Source organism: Podarcis liolepis (assembly GCF_965112155.1).
Source record: "Podarcis liolepis genome assembly, chromosome: 11".
Lineage (NCBI taxonomy): Eukaryota > Metazoa > Chordata > Lepidosauria > Squamata > Lacertidae > Podarcis > Podarcis liolepis.
The window spans coordinates 49,950,824-49,975,851 of NC_139565.1; the positions used below are offsets into that span (position 1 = coordinate 49,950,824).

General features: G+C 46.0%; 1 protein-coding gene and 1 long non-coding RNA gene across 5 annotated transcripts in view; one reads left to right on the forward strand and one right to left on the reverse strand.

Annotated features, from left to right (window-relative positions):
- Positions 1-4,601: 4,601 nt before the first annotated feature.
- On the reverse strand, positions 4,602-24,936 carry LOC310689105. Of its 2 annotated transcripts, none has more exons than XR_014517324.1 (2): positions 24,836-24,936; positions 4,602-5,124 (listed from the first exon to the last, which is right to left on the reverse strand). It is a non-coding gene; the product is annotated as an uncharacterized lncRNA (long non-coding RNA). The 2 variants fall into 2 exon arrangements; XR_014517325.1 differs by having other exon boundaries at positions 4,602-5,127; positions 24,836-24,910.
- Positions 23,912-25,028, forward strand: part of CCBE1 (collagen and calcium binding EGF domains 1) — a 141,419-nt gene continuing 140,302 nt past the window's right edge. For 2 of the 3 annotated variants that reach the window (XR_014517256.1, XM_083466154.1), the window contains exon 1: positions 24,630-24,861. Coding sequence is in view for 1 of the 3 variants with exons in the window: in XM_083466154.1 (XP_083322280.1) it covers positions 24,689-24,861 (173 nt within the window). In the remaining 2 variants the exon portion in view is untranslated. Of the gene's footprint in view, positions 24,862-25,028 lie in introns of all 3 variants that reach the window. The other variant, XR_014517255.1, reaches the window with a different exon arrangement.

The window sequence follows — 25,028 nt, forward strand, 5'->3', positions numbered from 1 at the left end:
AAGTCCACGATCAGCTGAGGCGCCACCTGGAGCTGGCCAAGCACGCATACAAGGTACAAGCGGACAAGCACAGAAGGGTTGGCGAAGAGCTCCACGTGGGAGACTGGGTTTGGTTAGCAGCCCACGCAGTGCCGGCCAGGTCGTTGGCCAAGAAGAAACTAGGGCATAAACAACTGGGGCCCTACCAAGTCGAAGAGCAGGTCAACCCGGTAGCGTTCAGACTGGCACTTCCGGAGGGTTCCAGAATGCATCCGGTATTCCACAGATCGGTGCTCACTCCCTACAAGGCACCGCACAGGTTCCAGGAACCCGGAACGGCGCCGAGTCCAGTCAGAGACAGAACAGGGCACGCGGGAGTGGCACAGAAGGAGCGCATCAACGAAGTCACGGAGATTTTGGACTCCAGATGGGGGGAAGAGGGGGTAGAATACTTTCTCGCCAAGGAGGGCACCCCGGCCAGTGCGAACAGCTGGGTGCCGGGCTACGCCTTGGACGAACCTCTCCTCAAAGACGAGTTTCATGCCCTCTTCCCCCATAGACCTATGCCAGCAGACTTTTTCGACGACTGGCTTTTCACGCCCACGCTTTCGGCCAGCACTTTCCGGGGGTTCGACTCGGACGAGGACCCGACACAAGACGTCCGTTCCCCGGAGGGGTCACCCTCGGGATCTGCATCAGAACCCTCGTATTGGTGGGACGATAGACCAGAGGAGCAGTTCCGCAGACGGTGGCTGGAAGGCCCAGGACGAGCAACACCGCCAGGAGGAAGTGAGGGAGAGACGGACATGGACGTTTTCGGGGACGACCCTGGTTTCGAGCACGGCGGCACAGAGATGGAAGCGGAGGTGACCGTTGTCGACGAGAGCAGGGAGGAAGACCCGCGAGACTTCAGATGGAGACCCGCCACGGGAAGCGACCGATATCCGACGTTCGTCCCTTTGCAACAGCAGCCCCCAGCTCCAGCACCGGAAGGAGGGGAGGGGGGAATGGGGGGCTTCGAGGGGGGGATGGATGTCAGGGGTTTAGGAGCAGAGGCACGGGCAAGGGAGGAAACAGAGAGCGAAGGGGAGGAGGCAGAAGAAAAGATGAGTGATGACGACGACCCGAGATCTCCTAGTCTTTCCAGTGAATCAGAGGATTCACAGAAAGGAGCACCAGTGGCCAGGGCAAGGGGGGAGTCTAGGGGGGCGCCCCAGGAAGATAGAGCCAGAGGGGACTCAGGGGGGAGCAGCTGGAAATCGGGACCAGCGTCACCGCCAGGAAGCAGGGAAGAGGAAAGGAGCCAGGGGGGAAGCGCTGGCAGCTCACCACAGGAGGGAGGGCATGAGTCAGGAGTGGCCACACCTCCATCGGGGAGCGAAGAAACGGTTAAGAGGAAAGTGGAAGGTTGGGCGCGCGCGCCAAGTTCAAATGCAGAGGAAGGCGGCGCAGTAAGCAGCCCCGAAAGGGAACCAGGTCCTAAAGCCCGGCGCAAGGAGGCAGGAGGGTCCGGGTCAGCGTCAGAAGAATCCCGGAAGGAAGAAGCCTCGGGGGGTAGAGGGACCCAGAGGAGGACAGTCAGGCGGAAAAGGTGGAGCAAGGCTAGGATATTAAGTTGGTGCACACGGGGCGGAGACTCAGACGGAGCTTCGCCGATCTAGCTACTAGACGTAGAGTTGCGCGCAGCAGCGTGAGAATGGAAACTGTAATTCAATAAAGACTTTTACTTAATGATCGCTGGCTAGCGTGATCCTCTGTGAGCTAGGATCTTCAAGCAGCTCTGACAATACGTTTAAAGAAGATTGGAAAACGTTTATTGAATATATGGGAAATAATTGTGTACAGCTGAAAATGCTGGCAGTGTTAAGATAAATTCAACAGTGGAAATAAGTTTTGATGGGTGCAATAATGGAATATTGATTGGTATCACCACTTAGTGGCTTTATGTGCAATTAAGCGGTATATAAATTTTGTTAAATAAATAAATAACAGATATTGTTTAAGTGCTCAGACCTCTTAACACCATCCCAATTTGGTGAACAGTTTGTGAAGAAGCAGCACAAAAATGGAAAAATCTTCCGGTGATATGATTCTGTGACCCGTTTTGAACAAGAACCACCATATGCAGGTCAGGGGAAGCAACTGAACCGATTGTTTGCAGAGGAAGCTGTCAGTTAAGCTTAACATGTTTGAGCTAAGTTAAACTTCAAAACCTTTGAAGCGATCGTTAGCTCCCTAAACAGGGAAGGTTGCCTTTGAACTGAAACAATGTACATAATGCCTGCTTTTGTCTCGAAAAGGGACTTGGCTTCAAGTCAGCTTGAACGCTTCTGGTGGGTCCAGTGGAAACTGTGCTGCATAATGACTGCAAATGAAGTATAATACTCTGTGTAGATTAAATATCTTATTATTGTGGTAACACAATAGGCACAATCCAGTCAAAGTTGAGCACTTTTAAATGTGATTGATTTCAACAGAAAAGTTAAGATCTGATTGGCTACGTGACAACTCATTTGTTACTTGTTTTGAGGGCAGCAGGAGGGGGGCACTCGAAGGAAGACCTGATTCCACATTCAGTGTGCTCCCACTGCTAAGTTTTGGAGACAATGCTGGGTTAGATACAGTAGACCAAAGGGTCTATCTCCATAGAAAGAGGTTTCCTGGTTTTCTTCTCAACAGAGTTGCTTACTGGCAATGGCCATTTCACGCATGTTCAATATGTGCATCAGAATTAGGTCTGACGAGGCCCTAAGCTACTGAAGGTAACGGGGCCCTTTATATGTCTAGCTGTCCTTTGTCAACAACAAATTGCTGCTGTTTTTTGTGTTGAATATATGCTATATGGTAATTTATGGACTTAATAGGTATCTAAAGCCATAAGTACAGTACATTGATTATTATACAGTACATTGACAACGCGGCCGCCATGACACAGGGAGGAGTTGGAGAGTTGGAGTTTGAGCCAGGAGCCATGGAGGGAACAATTTTGGTGTTTACAGACTTTGTGGATTTGAATGATGCAATCCTTCACCGCTGCACAAGTACATCATCATGGAATTACACCCTTATTTGCAGCAGTGTCTAATGTGATTCGCTCTGTGGGCCAATGGGAAACACCATCCTAGTGGATGCACTAATTTACAATATTATTTGTGATATTAATAACAATAACCCTTGGTTTGGGTTATTTTCAAGAAGCGTTGCGGATGGCTTGATCCTCAACACCCATGAACAGTAAGGTTGATGCTTCCTGAGCTGACCCTGAATTTGCTTTGTAGTGTTCCCTTGTAGGCAAGCAGATTTGGTTTTTTGACATAACCAGATATTGCGTTTATTACAGGATCCCTAGTTGGCTGGGATCACTCAAGCAAGGAAGATGGCTAGGTAAAACAACAGTGCTAGCTCAGGGAAAGTCCAAACTATGCACAGCTTTTTTTAAAAAGTGAAAGTATGCAGTGAGCATTTTAGCTCCTCTGAGAAAGCACCTTCCAGAAAACTTAGAAATATTTGTGGACAAATATTGGAACAGCCCTACGTGCAACATTGCATAACATTTGGGGCTGATCTGACCTTTGCAACAAACAAAAACAGTTTATTTTACATTGTATACGGATTCTCATGCTACTAAACCAGAAGACCCATAAACAGCTCTCTTTTTTAACCACTTAGGTTTCTCCCATCCAAATTGCTGTGCAAGCAACTGTAGAGGGTGAAAAAGAGTCCCATGCCTTATAAGGAGGGTTAATAGTTTTATATAACCATAGCATGACTAGGTGAACATTTTGCCACCTAACTTTAAAAAAAAAATAATCACAGGAAATGTGACCAGCTGACATAAATGCGTTTCATAAAAGTAGAATCTTTAGTTATGCAACAAATGCAGAGCCTTCAGGTCATCCGAAACATGTTATCTTTCCACACGTCTAGAAGTACCTCATTGGTTTTCAGACAACCTGTCAAGCAAAGAGTAACAAAAGCGTAAATTCACTCTGGTCAAATGCCAAGTGGGAGTTTTGCCAGTGGTTTGCTCAACAGGAGTAAAGAAGGGGGATAAATTTGATTTAGTTCACAATAAAAGGTGAACTTCTCTCATTCATTCTTTACGAAACAAAATCAAAGCAAACCATAGATCTCTTTCGAAATTCGCAATCCATGAATTTTTCTCCAGCCAAGTAATGTATACAAATGTACATATATGTGTGTAAAGTGTGTGTTATAATGGATGTGCTGGTGAAAGTAATGTGCAAAACTGCCATATATCAGGCACAATTGCATTGCAAACATGTGTATATTAGACAAGAATTTAGAAAATGTACACTTTAGGAGAAATTCACACTAAATTTTTGATGGACTTCTCTAATCAGAAGCAAGTTGTTGCTTCCCTTTGGCAACTTTTTGGAAATCTCTTCCAGTCCATTGCCCAGGCAGCTGGGATCACAGCAGAATAGATTGGACATATTACCTTGCCAGCTACTCAACTTATTAAAACTATTCACACAAGAGCTGCACATGCACTATAAAGTGAAGGAAGATGCAAATAGAATGGGTGGGATTATAATAATCCTGTCAGAAAGAGATGTTGTTGTAATTTCACCTTTGTTGATAGAACCACGAAGCCTGGATTCTCTTGATGGTCAAAAATATTTTATTATTTAGCATTCTTTTCTACTTAGATCTCACTGTTAGTTATTGAGCAAAAGCTCAAAGCAGGTTGTTGGTGTTTAGTCGTTTAGTCGTGTCCGACTCTTCGTGACCCCATGGACCAGAGCATGCCAGGCACTCCTGTCTTCCACTGCCTCCCGCAGTTTGGTCAAACTCATGCTGGTAGCTTCGAGAACAGTGTCCAACCATCTCGTCCTCTGTCGTCCCCTTCTCCTTGTGCCCTCCATCTTTCCCAACATCAGGGTCTTTTCCAGGGAGTCTTCTCTTCTCATGAGATGGCCAAAGTATTGGAGCCTCAGCTTCAGGATCTGTCCTTCCAGTGAGCACTCAGGGCTGATTTCCTTCAGAATGGATCAGTTTGATCTTCTTGCAGTCCACGGGACTCTCAAGAGTCTCCTCCAGCACCATAATTCAAAAGCATCAATTCTTCAGCGATCAGCCTTCTTTATGGTCCAGCTCTCACTTCCATACAGCTCTCACTTCCTACTGGGAAACAAAGCAGGTTATGCTCACTTAAAAACTTCCATAAACCAACAATAAAATATCCATTAAACAATCTATAAAATGCAATGTTAAAAGTAGGTTAAAAGTAAAACACCAGCACCAAGAACAGTAATTTGCCTAAAGAAGCAAAACATATTTCAGAAAAAAAGTCCCCCCAAATCCATCGATCTTAGAGCTGTTCAGGTAAGGCACAGCCTTCAGGGAATGTGTGTTGCTGGGGTGTGAGTGCCATATAATTCAGTGCTCATCTAAGCAGGCCCAGCCCACCCATGAAGCTAGATGAAGTGACTGCTTCAGGCGGCAGGATCCACAGGAGCAGCAGATCTGGCTGTTTTGCCAATATGGCATACAGTGGCACCTTGGTTCTCAAACTTAATCTGTTCCAAAACCAAAGCGTTCCAAACCAAGATGCGCTTTCCCATAGAAAGTAATGCAAAATGGATTAATCTGTTCCAGACTTTTAAAAAGAACTCCTAAAACAGCAATTTAACATGAATTTTCCTATCTAACGAGACCATTGATCCATAAAATGAAAGCAGTAATCTATGTACTGTACTATAAAATAAATAAGACAGTATTTGTAGTCAGAAAAACAAATTAACTGAAAAAGCCTCAAAAACAAAAACACAAAATAAATAGCAAAAACAAAAGCGCCAAATACAGTGGTACCTTGGTTCTCAAACTTAATCCATTCTGAAATGCTTGAAAACCAAGGTGTGGCTTTTGATTGGTGCAGGCATCCCGGAAACAATAGCCGACAGCCACATTGGATGTTCAGGTTCCGAAAAACGTTTGAAAACTGGAACACATACTTCTGGGTTTTCAGGTTTGGGAACCAAGGCATTTGAGTACAAAGGCATTTGAGAACCAAGGTACCACTGTAATTCCATTGATTAAGGTGGAAATAATAATAATAATAATAACAACAATAACAACAACAACAACAACAACAGCTAAACAACTAAACAACAAATATGTTATATGGTAATTTATAACAAATAGGAGCCTACACAACACAAAACACTGTTGCTGTATGTAGGTTTTGCTTTTTATCTTATATTTTGGAAAGGTACATCCAGCTTTTTTCCCCTTTAATTTTTTGGGGGCCCCCAAGAGAGTGGGGCCCTAAGCTATAGCTTGTTTAGCTTATATGTAAATCCAGCACTGGTTGCAGCGCTCATCTCGCTTTCAGGCCAAGGGAGCCGGCGTTTGTTCACAGACAGCTTTCCGGGTCATGTGGCCAGCATGACTAAACCGGTTCTGGCACAACAGGACACTGTGACAAAGCCAGAGCACACGGAAACGCCGTTTACCTTCCCGCCACAGCAGTACCTATTTATCTACTTGCACTGCTGTGCTTTTGAACTGCTGGGTTGGCAGGAGCTGGGACAGAGCAACAGGAACTCACTCCATCACGGGGATTCGAACCGCCGACCTTCTGATCGACAAGCCCAAGAGGCTCAGTGGTTTAGACCACAGCGTCACCTGCTTCCTTCCTCTGCCCTTCATTGCTTAGGCGTGCCACAAAAGTCAACTGTGCCTCTGAAGTAAGAAGGGAACAGAAGCCAGGAGCTGCAAATCAGCTTAATTGGTTTCCCCATTTTATTTAGAAGACAACAGCTGTTTGTTACTATAGAAATATCCATCATTGAGTGAACTCAGAAGTAGAGGAAATAAAAAACAGTTCTGTACAACTGGTTCTTGGAGGAGGAGCCCCTCCACCATATATTTATCAGACAACTATTTTAGATCTCTGATCCTGGAGTCTATCCCAAGATTCAGTCACTCAGTGGCTCAGCCACAAAGCTCCGTGGGTGGCTTTGTGCAGCTCACTGTCATCGCAGCCTGACCTACCTCATTGCATTGACATGCACACCCCATTAACAGACAAATGGGATAAAACGATCACACATTAATTTCAGAAAGCCAGTTTACTCCTAATATCATGGACTGGCTGGATGCACAGGAGGAGTGGGAGGCACCAGCTGGAGAACCTACAAAGGAACCCGCAGAAGAAGGCGGCTCAGAGCCAGGGGATTGGTGGAGGACAACAATGAGTGGGAGGAGGAGGTGCAGGGTTTTGTGAGCAGGGAGAGTATATGGCAGAGAGCAGTCCAGAATCAAAGGCAGAAGCAGAAGAGGGTAAAGAGGAAGTGGAGGCAGGCTGCTGAAGAAACCAGGAAATCTCGCCCTCCTGCTACACCCTCTTCATTTCTCTGCGTGTTCTGGAAGTCCTACATACACACAGCCCAGGCTTGCACCACAGTGAGGTCGCTTTGGTGCTACTAACGCAGCAGAAACAATGCAGGAAGCAGAAGTTATGAATTATCGGTCTCTGCAGCCACAGCAGGTGCTGTGATTCTCCAGTGGTTTTACTTTGCTCCTGGAGTTGCACTCCATTGTCTCTCGAGACAGATGGATGCCAACAAATCATTATACCACGCTGGATCAATGAGGTGGTGTGATGAGACGAGTCACGCAACAGGTAAACAGGAGCTGAGTACCTTGGGGTTGATGAGGAGTGCCAGACCTCTGAGGCCACTGAGGTAGATGAGAACATAGGGCCCCCACAGAGGTTTCTTTCAGCGGGGTCTACGTGCAAATATCTCTGCAGCTGTTTCTTGTGCCTCCCATCAGCCTGCCTGCAAGCCATTGTGTGGGCTTACTTGGGCCTTTCCATAAGGAAATGGACGATTTGTCAAGCACAACATTCCTTTTGTATGGTCTTTGCGATGTGTGTTCAGAAACCTGTTTGCTCCCATGGCAATCGGCCACTTTTGATGTCATTCGTCCAGAAACATGGTTTGTCAGATTATAAATAGCTTCTGCCCTGACAATGAATGTTTTCCAGGAAAACACTTGGAAACGTTGCTTTGAAATGGGAGTGAGCAAGTCAAGGCAGTTGAGGCCAGCTGCACAGTTGTGCCAAGACATGCACCATTAGGTTTTATTTGAGGGTTTCCTCTGTTGTTTGGTAAAAATGAAGCCCAATAGTAACTTCTTCAGGGTTTCTAATTGCACCTGAAAAGCAGAGGTGTAGGCAATGTGTGTGCATGTAGGAAGTCTGGCGAACTTGCTGCTGTGAGCTCCTTTGAGAGGAAGGGAAGGAGCTAAATTTAATAATAAATAAATGAGCATGTGTAGGGTGAGCATCAGGTCTGCTTCTGCTATGCTCCCAGTTTGCTTTACTACATGCCACAGTGTGGTGTGGTGGTTAGAGTGTTGGACTAGGACCTGGGCGACCAGGGTTCAAATCCCCCTTCAGTCATGAAGCCTACGGATTGACCTTGGACCATTCGGCATCTTCTCAGTTTAACTTAGCTCACAGTATTGTTGTTAAGATTAAGCAGAGAGAGGGAGAAGTGTGTATGCCAGTTTCAGCTCCTTGGATTAAAGATGGGACATAAATGTAATCTTAATATATATATACCATATATTATTATTCAGCACATTTTTTTCATCGCTTGATACAATGTCTTAAAGTGACTTTGAGACAAAATCTATTTAAATGTCAAATTAAAAAAATGTACAGAAACAAACCCAACCAACCCAATGAATAATTCCACAGGCTTAATCAATTTTTATTTTATTGTTTCATTATGCTGTGGCTTAAACAGGGTTGTTTTCGCTCTCTGGAATCGATTCCACTGGCTTTCCATATTTGTTGATTGTTTCTGTGATACTTTACTTTCCAGTTTTCTCCCTTGGAACCCTCGCTTTGCTTTTGCGGTTGTTTCATTTGCTGTTACACTGATTCTTGTTTTCTTGGGACTGTGATATTGTTTTGTTTTGCACGTCGCCCAGAAACCTTTTGTTACTGGATGACTGATAAATGGGAAGTATGGAATGAAGTTCTAGACAGTGGTGGTGATAGTGACATTTCAAGAACATTGTAAAGAAAGGACACGACTATCAGGGCAAATGGTGAAATAAATCCTGCTTGTTCTGAGTAACAAATACCAAGAAGAAATAAGAGAGGGGTGACCAATGCCTTTATGTCTTGCTCATGAGATTACAGTAGCACTAAACACGAATAAGTGTCCCTGCTTGTGCCATGGGTCAGTGCATCTGGCTGTAAACCAGAAGGTTGGTGGTTCGAGCCCACCTGCATGCTGTGGGCAGGAGGTTGAAATAGATGGCCCTTGGGGGTCCCTTCTAGCTCTACAACTCTATGATTCTGTTCTCAGCTGTGAAATGCTAGGGAGAATCAATGACTGCACCAAGCCCAATGATTTGAGGATTTCCCTTTGTTCTTAGATCTTCATTAATTGACTTGAATTAAGTGATTTATGCTTCTTTTGGTTTACAAGCATAATTTTTTGGGGGGTGGGGTGGGGTGGGGAGGACAGCTCAAGCTTTTGCGTGGCACCACTGCGGAAGGAACAGCGTTTGGCAACCACAATGAGGCTGGTGGTTAATACTTGCCAGATTTCTTAATAGTACAAAATAGCTATTCAATAGGTATCCAACAGCCTCGGATGCACTCTTCCCAGAAATGCGTGAATGCTCAAGTCCAAGTTGTGTGAGCCTGGGAAAACAGGGAGGGAAAGGTCACGTTTGGTATTAGAATGCCCCCCAGGCTTTTGTGGCCGTTGCCATTTAAGATGCAAAGAGGAGAGAGGACTGGTAAAAGGGACAAACTGCGTTGCCAGCTTGTTCTGCTTAGTTTGTCTTGGCAGTGATCCTGTAGATTCTACTGGCAGAACTGCAACAGCTGAAGCTTAGCTGTACAGTACTTCCCTGCCAGGGATGGTGGCACCTGCTGAATGCCTCTTGTACACCTGACAAAGATGCCCTGCCAGAGTGACAGGCAACCCGAAGGGACTGAGGAGTGATGACTTGCTGCTTGCTCTTGTAGCAGCGCCCAGAGAGCCAGCTGTCTCTTGCAGTGAAAAACATGAGTCTTGCAGCAACTTAAAAAGACTAACAAATTGATTGTGGCCCAAGCTTTTGTGGACCTCAGTCCACGACAGCCTACACCGTAATAAACTTGTTAGTCCTCGGGGTGTCACAAAAGTATTTATTGGCTTTGTAGCTTACTTAAGCTGTGTAATGCATTCACAAGTGGGGCCAGGGACGCGGGGGAGGAAAGATGAAGTGGTTTCCTGTAAAATCACAAGGCAGAGCTGATGTAGGACAGCCACAGGCAATATTGAATGGTAAAAGGGAGGGATTTTTCCGGTTTTTTGTTTTTAAGAAGCTTTTAGAAGAGTAGCACTTCAGTAAGCATGTATAATGGGCAAATGAGCAGTGTTGAACTTATTATTATTTATTCAAATCAATTAATTGCAGGTAACGGCCAGCATTAAGAAAACCAGATTGGAAGCATACAGAACACATTATTCAAATGTGTATAATAGGGTAAAAGAGAACGAGAGAAAATAGGAGAGTGCAATAAAGCTATTTATTCAATTTATATCCCAACCTTCCTCCTGCAGGAGCCCAGGGCATCAAAGTGGTATATTGTACAAAGAGATATATTATATAAGGATAATCTATGGCAGCTATATTCACTGAGGTGGAGCACACCATCGTGTAAGTTGACACAGAAATCCCATTTTGTTTGGGGTGGTTAATTTCCAAGTGTGCACAGGATCGAATCTCTAGATGTTTGTGTCCATGAAGTTAGTTACGTGAGAGCCGGCTGTGCTTATTTATTGCTGAAAAACTGGCACTCTGTGTATGTTCGGCAGCTTTCCTACCCTACTCTGTTGAGACTGTTTTCACAAATGGTTTTTGCACCATTAATGTAGGGCACAAGCCAGACAACATTAAGGACTTTTATGCCCCATTGATTTAAATAAGAAAAGCCCCTTTAAAGAATTTAACTCTGGATAGATTGTGCTTGCATTGTGTTGCATGCTCTCCTTTCCCCAAGGAACAGGGAGGTCAAGGTGACCTCCACACCGCTCCACTATCCTTTTCCTTTGGAAGAGAGAGCATCTCGGTGCTTTTGAAAAGATCTGTTTAATTACAAATGTCCGGGTTAAGAAGGCAGTGCAAGGGCAAAAGGGGCAAGCATGTGGGCAGGCAGTGCAAATTCCAAAGAAGCTTTCACACCCATTGCCTCTCTGCACTGCTGCCAAATGAAACTGGTATCAGTTCTCTTTTCCCATCCTGCAGAATTAGCTATGTATGGAACGAGCGCTTTCAGTAGGTCAGGCATTGTTTCCTGCTTGGCAGGGGGTTGGACTCGATGACCCTTGTGGTCTCTTCCAACTCTATGATTCTGTGATTCTATGATTCATTCAGTCTCGTGATTACTATACAATTTGATACATTCTGGTGGTGGAGGAGACTCTTGAGAGTCCCATGGACTGCAAGAAGATCAAACCTATCCATTCTGAAGGAAATCAGCCCTGAGTGCTCACTGGAAGGACAGATCCTGCAGCTGAGGCTCCAATACTTTGGCCACCTCATGAGAAGAGAAGACTCCCTGGAAAAGACCCTGATGTTGGGAAAGAAGGAGGGCACAAGGAGAAGGGGATGAAAGAGGACGAGATGGTTGGATAATGTTCCCGAAGCTACTAACATGAGTTTGACCAAACTGCGGGAGGCAGTGGAAGACAGGAGTGCCTGGCACGCTCTGGTCCATGCGATCACAAAGAGCTGGACATGACTAAACAACTAAACAACAACAACAGGGCAATGCCCTGGGCTAAGCTTGGCTGGTGACCCTAAGCAAAAAAAAATAAAAAAATAATAACCTTGAATTGAAATAAAGAGAATTGTACTTGCTCAGCAGCCACCAATCTGCCTTCTGATTCTGCCAAAGTTCTGGGGATACTGAAAAGAGTATCGCGAGTCTGGTGTACTTTCAATGCAGGTTTGAAGAGGGTTTGAAGCTTTAATGATGTACAGGCTTTTGGACGAAAGACTGTTCTTTATTCACATTGCATGGTTGGTAAAATCAAGCCAGGGAGGGTTGGTTCAGTTAGCAGAGCAAGGGATTACAAGGGCAGAGTCATTTCTCTCCGAAAGGGGCTGGTGAACTAGCCAGAGGTTACAGATAGGTAGCCGTGTTGGTCTGCCATAGTCAAAATAAAAAAGTTCCTTCCAGTAGCACCTTAAAGACCAACTAAGTTAGTTCTTGGTATGAGCTTTCGTGTGCATGCACACTTCTTCAGATACACACAGATCAGATACACTTCAGATACAGATCAAGGGATCTCTGCGGCCAGGAGTGCTTTCCACCAGCTCTGGCTGGTATGATCATTCTGGACTGGGAGAGCCTAATGACAGTGGTCCATGCATTGGCAACCCCAAGACCCGATTGCTGGAACACAGTTTATGTTGGGCTTCCCTCGCATCTGGTCCAGAAGCTGCTGCAATTACTGCTGTGGCCAGGCTGCTCGCAGGAGTGCATTACTAGCTACATGCTACTCTGTTGCTGGGAGAGCTGTTCTGCTTTCCGATTTGCTATTGAGTCAGGATCAAAGTTTTTGTCCTAATTCACAAAGAACTTCGGCCAAAGTAACATAAGGACCACTCAGTCCCTTGTGTTCTACCTTGATCCCTGAGATCCTTTGATGGGGCACTTCTGGTGGCAACCCACTTCCCTGAGGTTCAGTTGGCCTTCACTAGGGGCTAATTCTTGAGTGTGGCAGCTCATGACCTGCGGAACTCCCTGCCAGTAGAGATTTGGCAGTAACCCAACCATCCCGGGCCTCTTTTGTTGTCTTTCGAAAATCACACTATTTGGACCAGCCTTCACAAAATGTCCTGTCCCCCCTTTTAAACCAACCAATATGCACTGATGTTTTACTGGCATTTTAAATTGTGCTTTATATATATTTATAGACTGTATTTTGTGTGTTGCAAGCCACCCTGCTATATAGTATTTTACAAAAGAGCATATAATACATTTTAAAATAAATAAGAAAGAAAGAAAGAGGGGGTAAAAATGGATTTTCAAAGATGTGGCTCATTGTCTAATCTAGAAAATCATCTCTCCCATCTCTGAATGTTTCCTGACTTAAGTTCAATAAACTCTGAAGTCTTCAGTGCTTCTTGGAACAGAACATGTTTAATCTTTTTTTAAAAAAACCCCAATAATAATAAAGTTGGTCTCACTCAGTTTCCAAGCCCCCCAGTCATCATCCAAACCACTATTCTTAAGTGTTCTTAACCTCAGTAATTCACTGCAGAGAACCCAGGCCAGTAACCAACTAAAAGTATGAAAAAGAAGAGAATGGTTTGCTTCTGTTTGTTTTGACAGACTACAGTCCTACAGGCACACCATTAAGGCTGTGCTTCGCTTCAGAAGGATTAAGCTCACAGTGAGCAGGGCTGCAGATAAAAAGACCAACGTCAGAACAGCACTAGCTCAATATATTTTGGTCCCTCGGTCAAAAAATCAGAATGACACTCTTTCCACATCAGCTAACACAGAGCTGAATAAATCCACCTGAAGGTTCTCCTTCACAAGGCCTTGTTGGAAGGGAAGAAAGGTGAAAAAGAACATTACTGAGCCTTTTGCAATTAAAATTAATCATAATGAAAGGGGAGAACATCCCAGTGGATTCTGCTCCATGGAGTAGATTGTCCTCCTCCCATTCTTCCAGCCTTAAAGTCAGGCAGAATCTGATGCCAAAGGTAGCTGCCACCCTCCATCTTTTTCTGATTTTTTTGACTTTTCTTTTGTTTTTTAAAGAGATGAGTTTCTTCCTTTCAAGGCTATAGTGTTTAATTGCTTTGTCAGATCAATTTGCCGAAGCAACTTTTCCTCAACTGTATACAGGCAACTCCCCATGTACACATGTTCAAAGCATGCACACACACACGGATCACCATGAACCCGGATTTGGCATGCAAAGGGGCAAAAACGACCCTTAAAAAGTGCAAAAATGGCATGAAAACAGCTCCTAGCAACCCCCCGGGCCTTTGCAATTGCAATCCCAGGAGCCCTTGCACCTTTGGAGAGCTGAAGTTTGAGCAAGGAAGTCTGTGGTGTCTACCATCTTAAAACGACAGCATCTTAAAAAGTAGAGACATCACCTTGCCAACAAAGGTCCGTATAGTCAAAGCGATGGTTTTTCTAGTAGTGATGTATGGAAGAGAAACCTGGACCACCAAGAAGGCTGATCGCCGAAGACTTGGTGCTTTTGAATTATGGTGCTGGAGGAGACTCTTGAGAGTCCCATGGACTGCAAGAAGATCAAACCTATCCATTCTTAAGGAAATCAGCCCTGAGTGCTCACAGGAAGGACAGATTCTGAAGCTGAGGCTCCAATACTTTGTCCACCTCATGAGAAGAGAAGACTCCCTTGAAAAGACCCTGATGTTGGGAAAGATGGAGGGCACAAGGAGAAGGGGATGACAGAGGACGAGATGGTTGGATAATGTTCGCGAAGCTACCAGCATGAGTTTGACCAAACTGCGGGAGGCAGTGGAAGACACGAGTGCCTGGCGTGCTCTGGTCCATGGGGTCGCAAAGAGTCAGACACGACTAAACGACTAAACAACAACAACCATTTTTTTTCAATGGTGTTCCCAATATATGCAATTTCACTTAAACTCGTGATGCCTCAGAACGTAACCCCCGCGTAAATGGGGAGCTGCCTGTATTCATTTGTGTTTCTCTCTACAACTGTACTGGCCCTCCGCTTTTTCAGTGAACAACGGCTCTCAGGAGAGCAGGAGGGAAACACCCTAAATGACCAGAGGGGAAGGAAGGTCTGGCAAGGGATGGATTATGTGGGATATTTGATGTTTTAGGTTAGGGTCTAAGCCAGGGGTCAGCAAACATTTTCAGCAGGGGGCCGGTCCACTGTCCCTCAGACCTTGTGGGGGGCTGGACTATATTTTTTTTGGGGGGGGAATGAACAAATTCCTATGCCCCACAAATAACCCAGAGATGCATTTTAGATAAAAGGGCACATTCTACTCATATAAAAACATGCTGATTCCCAGACCGTCCGTGGGCGGATTTAGAAGGTGATTGGGCCGGATCCGGCCCCCGGGCCTTAGTTTGCCTACTCCTAGTCTAAGCACTGTAGGTGCAGTTGGTGGAGGGAGGGGGAAAGCCCAGGTATTTGTTTCTGGGTTGTGCTTGGAAAGTGTGCACGGAGGAATAAGAAGTTTATACAGCCCCAGGGACTGTTTATCTTCCTTCTCCCACGCTTAGAAGGATGACCTGAGCCTCATCAAAGAGGTCAAGAGTGATGAAGCACGAACAGCTCTGATCCTTTCAGGGTGACTGATAGGCAGCAGGACACTTTGAAGGCTCTCACGTTCTTCAGCTCAGAACTTCTTGTAACGAAACGCGATTCCTATGTAAATAAAACAGTCTTATCTAGTGCCATACAGTTCACTCTATCTGCAGTTGTTTTGCACTGGGTAAGAACTGGGTCTTCCAAACCACCATCCACCATAGATGCTCATGGGGAAATAATGCTTTATGTCTTCTAGATTGCTTTTGTACAGAAATCCTCCTTGACATTTTCTCCTTAGTCAGCAGCTTTCCCCTTTTTTCAAAGGGGCATTTTTAATCGATGGATCTTTGTTTTTGGTGGTAATCCAAGATGCGAGCTGTAATTATGTGTGAAACGGGGAGAGTTGTCTCACATGCCTTTCCTTTCAGTAGCTGAGACTCTCCTTAGAGGCAGGGTGGTATTAAGAACGCTGTTCTTTACTATACAAAGGCAGTTCAGAATTAAAGCCCTTTCAGGAGAGTATCTGTGCTTCTGAATTAAAAAAAGGGGGGAATGGAAGAGCACACCAGGTACTCCCCATTCAAAGGCAGTCGTAACATGAGGCAGAGAGTAGTGGCGGGCTCAGACATGGGTAATTTGGGCACTGTTTAAGGGCGGAATGTATTTAATCTGAACCTCTTTAGGAACACAGATAGCACTGAAAGGCGGTATATAAATACCAAGCAACAAAGCCAGTGTTAATACTCTTACCACCTAGCCCAGAAAGTAGTGTTTTGTTTTGGGGTTTGTTTGTTTTTTTGCAACAGCAGCCTAGCAACTTTATGTATCAGGAAGACATTCTAAGTCTGTCCTTTCCCCTTGAGGAGAAAACACCAAAAATGGAGAAGGGGGGTCATTTTGTAGCCTGAGAGCTGCCTGATCTTTAAAAAAATATATTAAAAAAATGAGCAGAGTTCTAATGCTACCCACCAACATTTAGCACCTTGACAGCAGACTGAGCAAACAAACACTTCACCCCTGTCACCCATCCCTGCCCCCTCCAGGAAAGCAGCCTACTTGAAGTTGGACATGCCTGATCTACAATACTATTTTATAGTACAGTACATTGCTAATTGCTTTCATTTTCTGGATCAATGGTCTTGCTAGATAGTAAAATTCATGTTAAATTGCTGTTTTAGGGGTTGTTTTTAAAAGTCTGGAACAGATTAATCCATTTTGCATGGCTTTCTATGGGAAAGCGCACCTTGGTTTTGGAACGCTTTGGTTTTGGAACGGGCTTCTGGAACGGATTAAGTTTGAGAACCAAGGTACCACTGTACCAAGATTGCAGGTTCGATCCCCATATGGGGCAGCTGCATATTCCCACATTTCAGGGGGTTGGACTAGATGATCCTCAGGGTCCCTTCCAACTCTATAATTCTATGGGTCTATGATTTTGTCCGGCAACCTGAAATGTGTGTGCAAATAGAACGTTTGTCATAGTGCAATGCAGAATTCCAGCCACTAGGACACATCCTGCACTTTCCTTCATATATGAATGTCACAAGTTTCCTTGATGCATTTAGTCAAAATAAAAAAATTCCTTCCAGTAGCACCTTAAAGACCAACTAAGTTAGTTCTTGGTATGAGCTTTCGTGTGCATGCACACTTCTTCAGATACACTGAAACAGAAGTTGCCAGATCACTTCAATCTCCCAGGACATTCTATACAAGATCTCAAAGTAGCTGTTTTACTACAAAGGAATTTCAGAAACAGACTGGAAAGAGAAGCTGCTGAATTACAACTCATTACCAAACTTAAAACAATGGAAAAACCAGGGCTGAACAAAGACATTGGATTCTTATCTCACTATACATGACTATACCATTTCTCACCTTCTCACCCCTTGCCTTTTCCTGTAAGACCTATTACAGTCGTTAAGAGTCGTCAACAGGCTCTCCCAGCTATCTGCCTATCTCCCATTCCCACCACCCTTCTGAGTAACACCCCTCCCCACCTTCTCACTATATAGAAGGATCTGGCAACTTCTGTTTCAGTGTATCTGAAGAAGTGTGCATGCACACGAAAGCTCATACCAAGAACTAACTTAGTTGGTCTTTAAGGTGCTACTGGAAGGAATTTTTTTATTTTGACTATGGCAGACCAACACGGCTACCTATCTACTACTTGATGCATTTAGTTCAGCATTCTGTTCCCAGCAGCAGCCCGTCAGCTTCCTGAGAAGCAAGGACGGTCATCCCTGACTATTTGTTCTGGCACTTATAAGTACAGAGTCTTTGAACATGGATATTCTGTTCAGTTACTGCGGCTAGAAGTCACAGACAAGTGGGACAAAAGTGCAACCAAAGGTTGCAGTGTGAAATGGTCAATCCCATTATCCTATCCACCACCTCTGGTTTTCCATTTCCTCTCCCTCCCTCCCTCTTAACAGTTAGCATTCCATACCCACTGAGTATCTCATTACGCTATTTGGGAAATACCTCTTCTCCACCCCCAAAGATATATATTTTTAGTACTTCTGTAAATTGTGGAGTTTCCCTGAATCTGCCGCTACCTCCCTTTTGTGAATGAGTGATGCTGTTTTGGCATTGTAATGATCCACACTAAGAGAACGAACATTTGCCACACTTATCATACAGGATGAGTCTTGGGCCAGTCATACGTCTTAGTAACGTGGACGATTCATTTGCGCACGTAAGCAAAGATGATTGCGAAAGCCATTTGGCGTATTAAAATTAACACAAAGAACAGCCTGCACTGCCAAGTTAAAATAAATAAATGTTTCTGCATACAGAATAGTTTACAATTGTGGCGTGCGGCACAACACACACAAGCACACCCATTATGAAGGAAAACACACAAGCCAGCCGAAGTGTGTTCAATTTCTGTTTAAACAATTCCGGGGAGAATTGCTGACATGCCCTGCTGAATTCTTTGGCTCGTATCTAAAAATGCTCCCAGATTTCTTTTTCAGCTTTCCCCCATTCTATTTCTGCTTGGTTGTTCAAGTCAAAGTTAAGGCTGCCTTAGTTCAGTGGAGAGCATCCTCACAGCAGAAAACACTCTGAATTTACTTAAGGAAAACTCGTGCCAGATTATTTCTGCCTGGGGCAACATAACTTCTAATATTTCCTTGACTGCATCGTGGTTCTTTTTAGGATGTAGCCCCTGTTCTCTTAATGGATTTGGCTGTTCGTTCATTACAAAGGAGATAAAACAAGATCAGAGCCACATCTTTTGTGCGTTAGCTAGTAATATGATTACCAACAGAGAGAAAAAAAAGGGGGGGAATCCACTGCATTGTATCGCATCATGAAACTTGGTTGGGGTTGTTGCTGAAGAAAGGATTCTGATTAAGACAAAAATATTGCAACTCTGAGGATTACTTCTAATACTCCATCTGGAGCCAAGGTGACTCCTTGAATGCTTAATTAAACAGAGCATTTGCAGGCATTAGGACCTTTGCTAATTAAACAAAAGCAAACAGAACGGCTGGCTGAGAAATTACACTGTATTATTATGATTAAGATTATTGAGATTATTGTTGCTTTCAGGTTAGCACTGAATTATTCTTCTGTCAGAAAGAGTTCCATGTAGTTAAGAAACCTGCACACTTTTTCTCTAATCAGCAAATACTCAAGTATTTATCGGCTGCAGAAATTGATATAAGACTGTAAAAATGAAAAGCAACCAAAATTGACAAGTCCTTCTATTCCTGCTTACCAGGGCTGTTTTACTCATTTATGCATTTAAACCCCACTTTTCCTTTGAGTAGCTTAAGGCAATGTGTCATGCCTCCTCAATCTATGCTCACAACAATCCTGCGAGGTCTAGCACTGTAGGAGATGTTAGTACAGGTTAGGTCAAACAGCCTAGGAAGTTTGGAAGTTCTTCTCTCTCCCAGTGCAAACCCTTTCACAAGCAAGTTTTTCATCCAAACACACCACCAATAGGCCCACTGGCTCCGCACCCTAGACATGCAGTGTTTGTGTGAAAGATAGGCCTATATATGTACACGGATGTACATATATATGCGGGGACTGGCTGAGTGGAGCTTGGATACCAATGAATGGGCACTGGGAGAAGGGGGGTTGGAAAAAAAGAATCAGTGAACTGGGAGAGCCAGTGACAGCTGGGAGACAAGAATCAGAGGTAGAAGCTGTAGGATTTGGAGAGTGCAGGAGAACAGGTGCAGGAGGAGATAGAGATAGGTCAGGCTGGTGTAGAGTCCAGGGCTTCCACACCTCGTCCTCCTGCCCCCACCTTCCCTGCTCCCAGGACCAGGCTAGGACTGAAGAGAGAGGAGCAGGTGGTTACATGCAGGCATAGTCTTCGCCTGCTTGCGTGCAGTTCAGGTGGGGGAGATACATAAGCTGAGGTGCAGAGGTGTGTGTCTCTCTGTTTCAGCCACTTCCTCATTGGGTGCACACCTAGGAGTACCTGAGAAATGTAGGATGCATGGGCATGCATTTTCCTACCTTGTAAATGTACCTCTGACAATAAAAGAGTTCATTCTTCACTCTGGACATTCCTTGCCTGACAGCACTATGACAATACAGGGCTTCTACATTTGGGTGAAAACCTTGACCATCAGGGTTCCTGTTTGCGTGGAAGAGTCCTGTGCACATACATCTATATAGGACCCCCCCTTTTATACAAACACAATCAGTGTGTTTGCATTGTAGGGTATGGATAGTAAAGGTATGGATAGTCCAGTCGCAGACGACTCTGGGGTTGCGGCGTTCATCTCACTTTACTGGCCGAGGGAGCCGGCGTTTGTCCGCAGTTAGTTTTTCCGGGTCATGTGGCCAGCATGACTAAGCCGCTTTTGGCGAACCAGAGCAGCACACGGAAACGCCGTTTACCTTCCCGCTGGAGTGGTACCTATTTATCTACTTGCACTTTGATGTGCTTTCGAACTGCTAGGTTGGCAGAAGCTGGGACCAAGCAATGGGAGCTCGCCCGGTCGCGGGGATTCGAACCGCCGACCTTCTGATCAGCAAGCCCTAGGCTTTGTGGTTTAGACCACAGTGCCACCTGCGTCCCAGGGTATGGATAGTAGGCATGATCATATCCACCAAACTCATTCGAAGAGGTTGCCAGGCAGCACTGCTGTTTTTAATTTCTTTCAGCTTTGCCTTGAATGTCCTGGCAGAAAGGTGGTATATAAATGCTGTTAACAGATAGATAAATAGAACATGTTTTAAATATAGGATGTTTATACACTCCGAAATATCACTCCTGGCTTGAGACGCCCTTCCTGAGAAATTGTGCTGGGGGTATACAGCAGAGGAGAAAGAGATTCTTAGGCTCAATATCCTGCTTCAATTCCCTTTGTTGAATGGTGTTTGGAGATAAAAGCCTGCCTGGGAGCATCATCTTCTGACCTAGAAGCTCTGCCCCTTAACCCCAAATGCAGCAGGGTTGCCTGTGGTCACCCAGTCAGGAGGGAACACTGTGCAAACTCCCCCTCCCACACAATGTCAGGCTCTTCGAAAAGGGCAGCGATAGTACTAGCAGAATCGCCACACCAGCAACAACTGCTCAGGCTGAAGACCACAGATTCTTAAAGACAGGGTTTCTACAGGGCAGGGATGGAGAAACTGTGGCCCTCCAGATGTTGCTGGACCCCCTCCCATCAGTGGTCAGGGATGATGGGAGTTACAGACTGACAACATCTGGAAAACCACAGGTCTCCCATCCTTGTTATACTGGAATTGATCCTCGAGGACCAACTGGTCAGATGTTCAGGCAAGCTTGTGTCATACATAGTCCAGGGGTGGGTAGAAAGCAGAACTCTGACTGATTTGCAGTAGATCAACAAGGATTTTGTCTCCCAATTGTTTAGTAATACCCCTTTAGTAATACCCCTTATAATTCAGGCTACTGAGTTTAAGAAAGCACAGGGGGAAAACCAGGAGTGGATTTTTGTGTGTGAAAAGACGGTGAGCTCAGTTCTGCTACGGAAAAGACACTCTGCCTCCTTTAGGAGCTTCTTAGTGTAAAAATAAATAAATCAGGCAGCATGGGCGTAGCCAAGGAGGGGCGGGGGAGCTGCCCTCCCGCAGAGGAAGTGAAACAAAAGAAATATTTAACTAACTGACCAATCACATCAATTTTTCTCTCTACTTGAAGCATGATGGGAGAGGTAAAGACACAGAGGTTGTATATATGCATAAAGTAAGGAATGAAGGTGGAACGTAGCAGAAAATCCATACCGACTCTTGTTTCTAAGTGTACCTAATGCAGCTGCTGCCATTAGGTCTTTTTTTAATATACAGTGGTACCTCGGGTTACAGACGCTTCAGGTTACAGATGCTTCAGGTTACAGACTCTGCTAACCCAGAAATAGTACCTCTGGTTAAGAACTTTGCTTCAGGATGAGAACAGAAATCGAGTGGAGGCGGCGCGGCGGCAGCAGGAGAACAGGAGAACATTAACTAAAGTGGTACCTCAGGTTAAGAACAGTTTCAGGTTCAGAATGGACCTCCAGAACAAATTAAGTTCTTAACCTGAGGTACCACTGTACATTGCAGGAGAAAAATAATAAAACCTAGTAGGTATAAACAGGCCAAACTGCTTTATACTGAGGCAAAACCATTGATCCACCTTGCCCAGTACAACAAACTCTGTCTGGCAGCAGCTGCCCAAATCCTTAGGCAGAAACTTTTCCCAAAGCCGCCCCTACTGTATGACATCTTTTTTTTGCAGTGGAAATGCCAGGGTTCTTACCATGGATCTTTTGGATGAAAAGCACATGCTCTATCAAATGAGAATTCCAAACATTCAATTTTTCACTATATACTTTGTAGCTGCTAAGGTGTTATGATGTCTAACTCAGTTCTGATGAGAACTGCTGGGATATTCTGGTTCTCCTGTGCCTCTCCTGTGCAAAGAGACACAAGCAATTACATTTGTTCGCAGAGATCTATGCTCTCTAGTACCGGACAGAAAAGGGAAAGAAAAGGTTGACTCTGGACTCCATCATAAAAACTACCAGCATTAGTTCTTGGAATGGCTGGCTCTGCTAAATATCTTTCCCTGTATAAGCAGAACTGCAAAGTCAGTGATCAGAGAAACAGATTAAGAGAAAGGTTTTTTAAAAAAATATATTTGGAATCCTCGAGGATGAAAAACAACATGAAAGAAGAGATATTTCTAGCTCCCAACTTCATGGGGATTAAGATCCTTGCAGGGAAATAGGTTGGGAGACTCGAATGCAACAACTGTTTTCTCCTTGATTTCATGAACCAGGCAGATATTGAATCCTTGTCTGGCAGTGCCCCTGGGGCAGGTCTTTTGGGCAGAAGTCCAGAGTCCCACTCAACAGCCCCCAAATGGAGCAGAGCTGGCTTAACATCCTTGAAGTAAGTGAAATAAAACACACTACTCTCTCAAGATGGGAGTTCCCAGTACAGACCATTAAGTCTAGAGCCTAAACTTGCTTTTACAAGTTTGTGGGTGCTAGACACCCTAGATTTCTGGGTCTAGATGGAGTCAGAATTTAATTAAGGCTAGGTGTTAAGTCTGGGTCCCAGGCTTATGTGCATTAAGCTTGACCCTTTGCATTAGGCTGTGTGCTGGACAATGCTAATCCCCTGGAATCAACAAGTTGAAAGGCTAATTTCCAATGAGGTGATGGCCTGGGGTAATGAGCCATAACTCCGTGAGAGTTGGCAAACAGGCAGAGCCCCTTTCACTTCACAGATAAAGTCAGAGGCAATGTGATTTAGAAGAGTTTATAGCAGGAGTGATGTAATGTAGAAGTAAAGCAGCAGGCTGGAGAGAGAGACAAGGACGATGTTGATGTCTGCTTGGATCCTAGGCTGCACCTTTGGGAGAAGCAAGACGCTCTTTGAGTGCAATGTTGGGAACGCCTCCATCGTAGGCTCAGGTTGTATAATATATGTGTAAATAAGCCATATATCCTAAAGACACCACAGTCCCCACTGTGCCTCATTTTCAAAAGGAAACACGGACCTTGTGAAAGCGCACTTGGAACCTCACACTGTAAGGCGGGGTGTAACATTATTTAACTGCACAACCAACCGGGTGCCCCTCTCCGTCTGCTCACAAAGCCTCTTCCCATTTGCAATTGCTAACTCGTGCAAGTTAGCTACGCAACTTCTATATCTCCTGTTCACCCCCACTCCCAATCCTCCTGACCCCTGGATTGTTCTTTCCACTTGCCCATCTGCAACCTCTGGCTCCCCACCCCCCAACCTTCCTCCATTCTAAGCCTCCTGGCCATTCCTGACTTTATGGTTACTGATCTAGCCTGAGTCCCCCAACCCCACCCGCCTTTCCAAAATGCTTGGCTTAATCTTCTGGCTGCCTTGGAACACGCTCCTCCTGTTATAGCTGGCTCTCTCTTCTATCCACCTCCAGGTTCTTTGAGTCCTCCTGCCTGGCCTTCTTTGGAAAACCCCTCCCGCTCCTTCCTGGAAAGATGGTTATGTCAGACTATCCCTGACCAGCAGGTTGGGTAGTAGCTGTAAAAAACACACACAAAAAACCCGTCCCACATCCTGCCATAGCTGGATACTCCTCCTCCCTTTGCGCACATGCTCTCCCTACATCTCTCCCCCCCCCCCAATCTCTTGGCTAGCCAGAAACCAAGTTTTGACCCACAACTTTTAGATCGCTTCCTATCCTGCTCCTCTGCTGTACCTCTATCCTTCCTTTTCATCCTTAATCTCCGAGGAGCCTGGCTCCTTGTCTCCGCCCCCTCCCAGCAAGAGAAGCTGCTTCTCCCTTGCTGCTGCCCCAGATCGCTGCGCAACAGCGGGCCACCCCTCCACCTCCCGATCTCCATCCCTCTTATCTCCTATCTCCTGGTGAACCGTGTGTGGAGGGGAACCTTGTAACACCGGGATCCTCCCTCTCGCGTCGCTTTGGGAAGGAAACACCCCAGCCCCCCGTCCGACAGGCAGCCTCTCCGTGCACCAGCTGGCGACCCCTTTCTCTGTCCTCTCCCCCCCACCTCCTCCTCTCTCCTGCCCCACGAGCTTCGGGAAAAAAGCCGATCTCCCCCAACACTTCCTGGGGTCGCCACCCTCGGCGACATCTGGCTCCGTCTCTCCCGCTCCCCCTTCTCCGCTTCCTTGGCGGCCAAAGCAACCCAAGATCGCCTCTCGGAAGCATCTGGTCGCCCTCTCCCCCCATCCCTCTTTTCTCTCCTCCTCGCCTAGCCAAGCGCCGTCCATTGCCTGTCTCTTCCCTCCTCCCGCTGGTCACGCCGCCGGCCCCGCTGACTCGCTCCCGCCGCAGGGGGCACCGCTCGCCTCCGCCTCCCTCCCTCCCTCCTCTTTCTCTCTCCGCGCGCCCTCGAGCGCGCCACGCAGCCGGAGAGGTCGGGCGCTGCGCAGGGGAGCCGCGAGGCCGCCCGATGGTGCTGCGGGGCGGCGGCGGAGGTGCCCGGCGCCTTCTGCTGCTGGCGCTGTGGCCGCCGCCGACGTCGCCCAGCGTGCTGCGCCTCTGGCTGCTGCTGCTGGGGCTGCTGCTGCTGGCGGCGCTCGGGCATGCGTGGACCTACCGCGAGGAGCCCGAGGAGAGCGACAGGTGGGTGGGACGGCGGCTTGGAGGGCCAGGGCGGCGGTGGCGGTGGCGGTGCGGGGTGTGAGGGAAGGGCCAGTCTCCTCAGCTTGCCGCCTTTCCCGCGCCTCCGCGACGGCCAAGCAAGCCGGAGCTGCCCCCGGAGGAGACGGGAAGGGAATTGGACTTTGGAC